The sequence below is a fragment of the Sinocyclocheilus grahami genome, unplaced genomic scaffold (genome assembly GCF_001515645.1).
Source record: "Sinocyclocheilus grahami isolate Dianchi unplaced genomic scaffold, SAMN03320097.WGS_v1.1 scaffold888.1, whole genome shotgun sequence".
Classification (NCBI taxonomy): domain Eukaryota; kingdom Metazoa; phylum Chordata; class Actinopteri; order Cypriniformes; family Cyprinidae; genus Sinocyclocheilus; species Sinocyclocheilus grahami.
In genome coordinates this window covers 887,248-898,354 of record NW_015506067.1, presented here as the reverse complement: position 1 = coordinate 898,354, position 11,107 = coordinate 887,248, and the positions used below count along the sequence as shown (strand labels likewise).

Sequence of the window (11,107 nt, the reverse complement as noted above, 5' to 3'; positions counted from 1 at the left end):
TTATATGTATCTCTGAAAAGAACCGAGTGTTTTCAAAAAGTTTTGATTGCATTTCAAATTGATCTGATAAAGGAGCATTTATGAGCGCAGCGCTGCTTTGTGTACAGCCATTTCTGGGGAAACCGCTATATGTTTGACGTTCCAAAAGCGCCTCCTACTGGCAGAGAATCAAATTGGATTTTCAATTTGTTCTGCTGTTCCCCCATCCACCCATATAACCCTGTTTTAAATTAATATAATAATTTATACTTCTGACTCGTCTCTTTTCTTAAAAAATGGTTTAAAGGCTGAAATGTGAGGTTTATTATTTTAGATATTTTTTGTTTTTGTGAAAACCTGTATCTCAACTGTAATTAAATTGTTTTTTTATAGTACAATGACCTCTTATATGTCAAAAGATCAAGGGAATCCTGGTTTCTCAGTTTATGACCCCTTTAAGTCATCTCTGTGTGTGTCAGTGTCCAGCAGAGAGCTGGAGTGCTCCATGTGGCCTGTGGGGGCGCTGCATCCAGTGCAGGCTCAACTGGAGCGCTTTGAGGCGGGACCAGGTTGTGCATCCAGAGAGGGTGGAGTTAAAGAGACCCATGTGATTTCTGTGGGCAAAGCCTCCAACAAACAAGTATGAGACATTCGTCCGCTGGTATTTTTCCAGTTGGTGTCCAAACGTCACATTTGGGTGTCCTGTCCACAGATAACGGTAGTGTTAAGATCTTTGACCGTCTCTCTGCCCGTAAACCGGCCGGTGATTCTGGTGCTGAGCTCCCGGCATGCCGTGCATTGGGTGTTGGAAAATGAAGGACTGTTGCGCAACATCAATGTGCTGGTGCAGGTGGGTGATGTTGCTTATCATCCGACACTTACTCACTGATCTGACTGTTTAATTTATTTTACAAAGGAAAAGTTCACCCAAAAATAAAAAACTTTGTATGTACTCCCGCTCAGGCATTTCAAGATGTAGATGAGTTTGTTTGTTTATGGGAACAGATTTAGAGAAATGTAGCATAATGTAGCAATATATCACTTTCTCAGCAGTGGATCCTCTGCAGTGAATGGGTGCCATCAGAATGAGAGTCCAAACAGCTGATTAAAAATAAATAAATAAATATATATAAAAAAATATATTTTTAATTTTGCTCCTGGCCAAAATACTAGTCCATAATCCATGATAATGCTTCCTCCAGTGAAAAAGCCCATCCCCTGTTGTCCTCTCACATCAAATCAAAATCCACCCACATCTTGCAGATTTCTCTCCTGATTCAGATGAGATGACTTTTTCATTGGAGAAAGCAATATTATGGATAGCAGTTTAGCTGGAAGCAACAGTTTGAAGTAAAAAAAAATGTCTTGATGGATTGGTTTCTTGCAAACATGCAGCTTTTGGCTTCACAATACATTAATTGTTGGACTGGAGTGGTGTGGATTACTTGTGGATTATTGTGATATTTTTATCAACTGTTTGAATTCTCATTCTAATGGCACCCATTCACTGCAGATGATTCATGTGATTTATGATAAATTACTCCAAATCTGTTCCCATCAAGAAACAAACTCTTCTGCTTCTTGGATGGCCTTTTTTGTTTATTAATGTGAAGCTGTTTTGAAACGATTTATATTGTATAAAGAGCTATAGAAACAAATGTGACTTAATTTTGTCGCTTTGTATTGCATTTTGCTTTTCATATCGATAGAAAACCTATTTGAAACTGGATTTTTTTTTTGTCTGGTTAGAAAGTATTGCAGTTCACCAGGCAATAAAACATAAACAGTATGTCATTTTGTGTATTTTTGTGACTTTGGGGACCCCTACAGTTACATAAATGGAATTCACTGTGGTAAACATATATACTAACTGGTGAGTAGGAGTTTATAGCTCTACACATGCATTTGTTACTGCCAAAAGCAATTCACCCTTTTCGCGGACATTTGTACCCACTCAACAAACTTATAACTGCCATAACAGACATTTGGGCGGGAACACGGGAAAGAAAGATGCCATTTGGTTTATTATGTTGAAACTGGTATTTTACCTTTTAAAAAATAAACTTCTGTACAGTTGCCATAATTAGAGAAACATTTAATCTAGGCCTTCACCTGCTCTCCCAGGTGTCTCTCAACTCCACAGCCGTCTCTTCGAGCTTGTCCATCCGCGTGACACAGGTTCCATCTCTGCCATGGCGGCCACGAGTCCTGCTGCACTGGATCCTAAAGCGTCACGCCACCATCTCGTCACTCACGCACACTGTACGCGCCAACCGTGTTTACCTCCGTCTGGGAGAGGGTAAAAACACATACACGTCTTTTCATTCAAATTGTTTGAAAATTGGGGTTTGCTTTATTTTGTCTTAATTTCCATTCCGTCTGGACTCCAGATGCCAGCATGCCGAGTGAGTGCCGCCTGCGGTCTCCGTTTCTGTCCCAAAACTATCTGGCCTCAGAGCTGCAGGAGCAGGAGATTCACGGGTGCATCCCGTCAGACCAGCCCTCGGAGATGGAGGTCCACATAATCCGCCTGTGGTCCTCAGGATCCGGCCTGTGCGGGTGAGTCAAGCTCTCGAGTCTGAGTGGAACATCAAACTGAGATGAGAAGCGGACACTGAGTGCATCAGGTTTATTAAGACGGACAAATAGAGATTCAAGAGTGAATTTAAAAAAGTTTTTAAAGGGGTGGTTGATTGCTATTTCACTTTTTTAACGTTAGTTAGTGTGTAATGTTGCTGTTTGATCATAAACAGTATCTGCAAAGTTACAAAGCTGAAAGTTCAATGCAAACGGAGATATCGTCTTTTAAAATTCTGCCAGTTTAATGCCTACAAAAACGGCTGGTAAGGGACTACAAGAAGTTACTTCCCAGGTCCGTTATGTCAAGAACCCAGAATTTTACATAAACCCCGCCTCCGGGAACACACAGCAAAGGGGGCAGGGCTTTAGAGAAGAGGAAGAGAAAACTATGGGTGCATGTAAGAATCTATTCGTATATGAATCGCGATTCTGTCTTCTAACGATTCTAATAAATTCACAAGTTTCAAAAATTTCTGAAGCAGCGTTCTCATCCTGTTCCTGGCCTCGCCCTGCTCTGCACACGCTCTGCATCTCTCTCTCTCTCTCTCTCTCTCTCATTCAGATCATCAGACCAGGGAATACACTTATTTTCACATACTATAGCTATGAGAAGCGTTATACATGGACGCGCGTGCAGTTGCCGAACTGTATTAAAGCTTTAATCAGAATAAAACTGTATATTAAAAACTAACAGAAGCAGTAGCATTTACAAATAACAGCGTATCTAAAAGTATGAGACGACAACAAACAAAAATCTTAGGCCTACCATTTAAATCCATGCTTGCACAGGTTTTGCGCGATCCTCTTCACTAATATCCTCTGCGTCTCAATCGGGCTCAAATTGATAAGCAATATAGACGACGTCATTGTTTACAATACAACCGGAGCACATGCCGCTATGTTGAGGGGTGGGACGTTTAGAAGCGTGCTAGAGGCGGTTTAGCCAATCACAACACACTGGGCCAGCTAATCAATCAGAGCCCATCGTGTATTTCTGAGGGCAGGGCTTCATAAAAGCAGAAAATGATCAGCAAGTTCAGAGGAGAAGGGACAGAGCGGTGTGGAATAAAGGTAAATTATGTGAAAAAGAATGTGTTTTTTTAACAAATGAAGCATTACCACATGTTAGACTGCACCCCATAAACACAATCAAGCCTATAAAAAAACAGTCAACCACCCCTTTAAAATTGCAGTTGTTACAGCCTATATTACAAAGAAAACGTCTCAGGTTACCCATGTAACCATAGTTCCCTGAGAAGGGGAACGAGACACTGTGTCCCCTAGAGGACACTTTGGGGAACACCCTGGCATGGCAAGGGGACGCAGTGTCTCGTTCCCCTTCTCAGGGAACCATGGTTACATGGGTAACCTGAGACATTCCCTATCGAATGGGAACTCGCACTGCGTCCCCTAGAGGACACTTTGGGGAACGAATCCACTCACTCTAAACCGTCCCATAGACTGCCCATCCACTCTAAACCGTCTTGATATTGTGAGGATCACAGCCGAAGAGGTAGGACGCGAGCCGCGGAATAGCCCACCATAATTCTCACATCTATGCACACAAACGAAGGGAAACTCGGAATAGCCCACCATACTTCTCACATCTATGCACACAAACGAAGGGAAACTCCCTTGTGCTAACCACTGCAGGTCATACGAAGTGGTAACGTAAGAAGCGATATAGCCCATCTACGTCAACCGTTATAATATTGTAAGGATCATAGCCGAGGAAGTGGGACGTGAGCCGCGGAATAGCCCACCATCTCCGCGTACTTCTCACATCTGTGTACAAAAACAGAGGGAAAACCCTCCCTGCGCTATCACATGGTAATTTATAAGAAGTGGGAACTCGAGAAGTGGTACTGCCCATCTACTTTAAACCGTCTTGATATTGTGAGGATCATAGCCGAGGAGGTGGGACGCAAGCCGCGGAATAGCCCACCATCTCCGTGTACTTCTCACATCTATCCACACAAACTGAGGGAAACCCCCTTGTGGTAAGCACTGCAGGTCATGAGAAGTGGGAACGCAAGAAGCGATACTGCCCATCTACTTCAAAGCATATAATACTGTGAGGATTACAGCTGAGGAAGTGGGACGTAATCCGCGGAATAGCCCACCCTTCTCGCATATATCTCACAGTGTTAAGCACAATACAGAAGGGGAAGCGCCCTGCCTTATTGCGTAACAGATTAAGAAGTGGGAATACAAGCTGCAATACTACCCATCTTCTCAACACATCTTACAGTCTTGTGCAGTACGGAGGCAACCTGCCTCATCCCGTTTACTTGAAAATAAGAAGTGGGAAGCAAGAAAAGATTCTGCCCAACTTTCAAAACCCATAACACAATTCGTATAACAGAGAAAATAGCTGAAGGAGTGGGATGCGATTCGCAAAATAACCCACGTTCCTCGTTGGGCCCGGCGGCAGGCTCAGCTTCAGGTGGTTGACCGAAAGGACGCCACCTACGGCAAGGGATGTAGTGCTCAAACGCCGCTGACTTAACCTTCGCCACCCTGAACTTACGGAGTACTGTCTCAAAAGCAGCTCCGAAAAGCCCGGCAGGCGAAACCGGGCATCATGGAGAAAAGACCTGTCCTTCTCCTTAAGCCCCGACAGGTTAAGCCATAAATGCCTCTCCGTGACAATGAGTGCTGCAAGAGAGCGGCCGATGGCGCGAGCCGCTTGCTTGGTTGCACGGAGAGCAAGATCACATGAGTGGCGGAGCTCCTCGATTTCAGCAGGAGCCACGCCCCCCCCGCCGCATCAGCGTCCTTTAGCAGATCCGCCTGGTAAGCCTGCAATACAGAGATAGAATGCAGGGTACCGCCCGCCTGCCCAGCCGCCGCGTATGCCTTGCCCACGAGCCTAGATGTAAACTGGCACAGCTTCGAAGGCAAGGTAGGAGCCCTCCACGAAGACGCCTGGGGAGCAGGGAGATAACCCGCAAGGGATTCCTCCATCTGAGGAATCTTTGTGTATCCACTGTCTTCCAACCCCTTCACATTAGCGTAGTTTGACTTGTTAGGAGGAAAGATGCGGGCAGAAAAAGTATTCCTCCATGACCTCAACAGCTCGCTGTGAAGCTCAGGGAGGAATGGAAGGCTTGGAGGGGCGGAGCGTTTATGACCTGCTAGGAAGCGCTCATCCAGATGGCTACTAGATGCGCATTCCTGCATCTCCGCCGACCAGTCCAGGGTTGGCCTGGCGGTGGCGAGGGTCATGACGTCCAGGAGATCCCCATACGCGGGTGACGAGAAGGAGGCGGTTTGTGATGTAGCCTCCGCCTCAACTCCTGTCACGTCTATCTCCTCGGAGCTAGACCGGCCAAGTAACATGCTCTCTGCCGGATTGGAAGAAACTGGAGACCAGGCTTCCAGATCCCGCTCGAGAGCAACAGAGCTGGCGACCGAGGATTGGGATAGGGAGAGACCCGTCCCAAGCTCGTCAGCCGGATCTAACTCTGAGCCCCATGAGTGCAGACGGCCGACACAAACAAACGGCTGAAGACAAGAAGCTGATGACGTGTGCTTTACAGGTGCCCTTTTATACTCTTCGTCGCACCAGTAACATCATAGGCCAATGTCAAGTTCATTGTCGTGTTTCCACATGCACTTCAGACACCGGTCACACTGAGGGCGTTCCCCAAAGTGTCCTTTAGGGGACGCAGTGCGAGTTCCCATTCGATATGGAACCACTAAGAAGTGAGAAATAAAAATTGAAGAAAAGGAAACATTTCTTTAAATGCTTTACATAAACATGTACATAAAAATATTGCAGAAAAAATTTACCTTTAAAATTAACAGTAATTTTTAAACTAGTAAAAGTTTTTTTTTTTTTAATTAGAAGTCATAAAAAGGTGCCTAATAAATAAAAAGAAAGAAATTCAAATTGACTTAATGGATAAATGAACTAAATTGTTCATGACACGAGAAATCAAATTTGCCTTGATCTTTTTGCATTTAAGGTTTTTGTACTATTAAAACATCCTGCAAGTTTTATAGCTTAAAACATCCTCCTCATGATAAACAAAGCATTTATTTAAAGCTGCAGTCCGTAACTTTTTTTTGTTAAAAATGATCCGAAATCAATATTTGAGCAAGTACATAACCAGCCAGTGTTCAAAACTATCGCCTTACTTTAGCCGGATTCACAACGGTCATCTTATAATAATGTTTTCTAATTTGAGTGGTACGGGAAGGTTTTCGTGGGAAATTCGAGCATGCCGCTGCGTCATTACGTCACTTCTGTAAACATAAAGAAGTTGTCCCGGCTAGTAGGCTATCGCATGTGAGGATCCTGCAGGTGGCCGATCGTTTATAGCCTTTTCTCACAGCAGCTGGAATAATGAAATGTATCATTTTGATGGTGGATTGTTATCCAGAAAGGATTATGTGTTTATGAAACACATGTGAATGAAATTAAATTGTATTCCAGTTATAAATGTGCTTCTGATTACAGATAGCCTGGGATTACACAAGATTTGTATTTTAAAGACAACCAGTTCGAAGGGAGCATAATTTGCTTTTTGGGTTAAAATAATTTCTTAATATGAAATTCGAGTGGTATAACAATTAGAGATTAGACTGTTCAGAAATTTTAATCTACTCGCTTATACACACTAGTCACGCAATGCTGATGTTGTTAACATTACCAATTTGAGAAAAAGTATAACAATAAAAATATTTTGCACGTTTTGATGTGATATGAACTAACCGATCTTTAGATTTAATCACCATTGATAGCACGATTTATGGTAATGCTTTTTTCCTCAGTTGGTCAGAACAAACATGGCAGACTTGTTACTTACTTGTTCAGATGGCAATATTAGGTGAAAATTCTTATTTGGGCCATATATTCCAAGACGTAGGCTAGAATCTGTGATTGTGAAGTACAGTAAATATCCACACCGGTGCGGTGACTGACTGCCACACATACTCCTCAAAACATTAGATTCATCTGAACTGGAGCCGTGCCGACTCACAACCCACGCAAGGAAGATAATTCCGCACACAGCTGCAATTGCAGGTTTTCAAACAGGGATGGTGACAAAGAGGCAAAACTTACGGACTGCAGCTTTTATCAAGCACCAAAAGCAGTTCGCTTTGGATCTGAGGTGCAAGATGATGTCACCCGGGCGCAGTCTTTTGCATAAACACTGCCTCCAGAGCAAGACATTGACAAATAGTCATCTTCTCACCATAGGCCCTGCCCACTGGCGTTCAGTCGCTAACGGCTAACACTTGATCACGCTAAATGCGAGTGTCGTGTCGCATCAAAAGCAAATAGAAATGACAATCACTGCCACTATCTTGTCTACACTGGATACAGTATATAGATGCGTGTTCACTTTCTGACACAGTCCCACGCACTCGAGTCTGACAGTAGGACATAAAGAGGAGAATAAAAACAATATAATTAATGTTTTAAAAGAATCCATGTAATACATTGCCTTTCTGTTCATTTTAATAAAAACACAAGTTTAATTTTTTCTATATTTAAACCTTCTGATTCCCTACCAGGCCTCCATAACAAGACCATTGCTGTTTTCTTTTATTTTAACAAATTTCCATGTCAGAAATTTAACAGATTCTCTGTCATAATTGACAGCACACCACAGATACTGTGAAAAATAAAATAATAAATGTTAAAGTGTCTCTCTCTCAGCTCTCTGGAGGTGGAGGTGTCTGTCTCTCTGCTGCCTCCAGTGGCTTGTTCAGCGTATCACAGGATTGTCCTGATCCTCAGCAGTGCGCTTCCGGTCAACTGGGCTCTGGTGGCTCCAGAGGTCAAAGGCCACGTCAGGGTCTATGTAAGTTACATTTGCATTTCTAACCTGTGCGCTTTTCCAAAAACACTTTCTCATCTATGAACAGTTGCGTCTCTCTCGTTCAGTCGTCCAACAGCGTGAGTCCGCCGTACCGAACTCAATCCCCCAGCTTCAGCATGACCAGCACCGTGACTTCTAACCTCCTCAGCACCCCCGACCTTCTAGAATGGGCCAATCAGAACGGCTTTCCCAAAGTGACCTCGTACACTGAGGCTGATCTGGCCAATCGCTTTGTTGTCAGGCTAAGAGAAGGTGGAAAAGGTTGATTTTTAACATTTTCTTGAATATTTGATCAGATTTTTAGTCAAGGTTAGATTAAATCTATTTAATACTACACTTTCATGAACTATTTTTTAAAAAGCATTCAGTAGATTAAGTTAGGATGTGATCTTAGAAGGCAGCTGCCTTTGTAGACAGCGAGGTTCGCTCACTAGGGTTTGTGACCGAGCCATCTCTGTGGTTCAGGAGGATCAGACACAGAACTGAGGTCTTCAGACGGGCGGCAGGATGACATCATGACAGATAGAAGCAGTGAGGCGCTCAGCTGCCACTGTGAGAGCGGAGCTCTTACTGTTACTGTGGACACACAGATGCTACAGGTAACCAATAGACACACTGCGATACTATTGCTTTCATTATGCTTTTTAAAGTTGTGCATTTTTGTAGGTACATTTTCATAAAAGTAAATGTGTGTGTGTGTGTATACATATATTTTTTAAAAAGAAATCAATTTAGTTTAACTTTAGAAATAAAGTTATTTAAGCATCTTTTTAAGTATATTTTTTAAATTCATTTTTAATAATTCTGAGTAAAATATAACTATTTTATATATACAGTGGGTACGGAAAGTATTCAGACCCCCTTACATTTTTCACTCTTTGTTATATTGCAGCCATTTGCTAAAAAGAAAAACTTGTTGCATCTTTCCCAAAAAGACTCATGGCTGTATTAGATCAAAAGGGTGCTTCTACTAAATACTGAGCAAAGGGTCTGAATACTTAGGACCATGTGATATTTCAGTTTTTCTTTTTTAATAAATCTGCAAAAATGTCAACAATTCTGTGTTTTTCTGTCAATATGGGGTGCTGTGTGTACATTAATGAGGAAAAAAAATGAACTTAAATGATTTTAGCAAATGGCTGCAATATAACAAAGAGTGAAAAATGTAAGGGGGTCTGAATACTTTCCGTACCCACTAAACTTTTTCTTTATTTATTTTAATTTTTATTTAGTGATTGCTTTAAAGAGCAATTTTAGATTGTAATGTTCTGCTATCTATAAAAGGTACAGCTGTCAAAAAACCAGAGATAAAGGCTGCATGGCTATAATAGTAGGCCTATGTGAGAGAATCAGTGGTAATATTGCGTTCCTATTGGTCAGTGTTAGAGGAACTCAACTTAGTCTGACAGTTAGCCTGCTCCGGACCAGGTTAGTTTCCCAGAATAAGTTGCCACAGTGAGGTTGATCTATGTTAAATTTGCTTTATGGAACCAAATCATTTTACAATGAGAGTCAGACTAATGGAAATAAGCCTGGCTTTTTTGGTAAACTTGTTTTATCAATCATGCCTCGAGGCATTAGAAGTCAGAAGGCACTTAATATATGATTTGCTGTCTGTCTGAACCAAAGAAATAAAAGCGATCATATTTTTTCAATTGCATCGAATCGCATTGTTGAATCGAAATCGGATCGCACTGCATCGTAATGGGGTGAATCGTATCGCATCACATCGGTAGCTGCTTCATATGCATCTTTAATGCATCGCATCGTTAGCTATGCATTGAGATGCATATCGCATTTGCCTCAGTTATGAGATGTACATCCCTACAAAGAAGAAAAGAAGAGCATGGATGCACATGAATAAGCCTAATTGAGATCTATTTTAAACTTGGCCTTCAATACGAAAACACTGTTTCTGTTCTTGCATTCCGAGACAGATAAATCATCACTGAGCAGCATAAGAACAGCTTTTTCCCTCAGGCTACATTCAACCTGAACAATATAACTATTGTATATAAATAATATCAAACTTTTCATCTGTAAAATAGCACATTCATAATTCTTTCTATTTTCTCTATATTTTGGAGATAACTTTTCTCAACACATTTGCACACTCATAATTCTGTTTTATCTAGAAAGAATTATGAATGTGCTATTTTACAGATGAAAAGTTTTGAGAAGTTATGTACAGATGTACCGTCCTGAGATGTTATATTGTTCAGGTGGAATGTAGCCTGAGGGAAAAAGCTGTTCTAATGCTCAGTGATGATTTATCTGTCTCGGAATGCAAGAACAGAAACAGTGTTTTCGTATTGAAGGCCAAGTTTAAAATAGATCTCAATTAGGCTTATTCATGCGCATCCATGCTCTTCTTTTCTTCTTTGTAAGATGGCAGAAGTGACGCAACCAGAAACTGTAATGCATGAGCTCGCAAAAAGTTTCTCGTGCGCATGCAAAAGACTTCATTTTTTAATTTTTGCAAATGTCCCTTTAGGGGCTCCATAAAATGTAGTTATTTTAGCACATTTAAAGTTAAGCTAAATGAAAACAAATTTTGCAAAAATAAATTGAAAGCAAAATGCCTGTTTTTTATGACTTTACTTTAAGTTAATCATAATATCCCTGCATTAAATGCATTTCAAATATATATATATATATATATATATATATATATATATATATATATATATATATATATATATATATATATATAT

General features: G+C 41.4%; 1 protein-coding gene across 1 annotated transcript in view; it reads left to right on the top strand.

Moving 5' to 3' along the window:
• Positions 1-388: 388 nt before the first annotated feature.
• Positions 389-11,107, top strand: part of engl (endoglin, like) — a 21,834-nt gene continuing 11,115 nt past the window's right edge. Inside the window, exons 1-7 of the mRNA XM_016248713.1 lie at positions 389-619; positions 692-829; positions 2,104-2,278; positions 2,370-2,538; positions 8,231-8,375; positions 8,459-8,654; positions 8,859-8,992. Coding sequence (XP_016104199.1) covers positions 389-619; positions 692-829; positions 2,104-2,278; positions 2,370-2,538; positions 8,231-8,375; positions 8,459-8,654; positions 8,859-8,992 — 1,188 coding nt within the window. The remainder of the gene's footprint in view (positions 620-691; positions 830-2,103; positions 2,279-2,369; positions 2,539-8,230; positions 8,376-8,458; positions 8,655-8,858; positions 8,993-11,107) is intronic.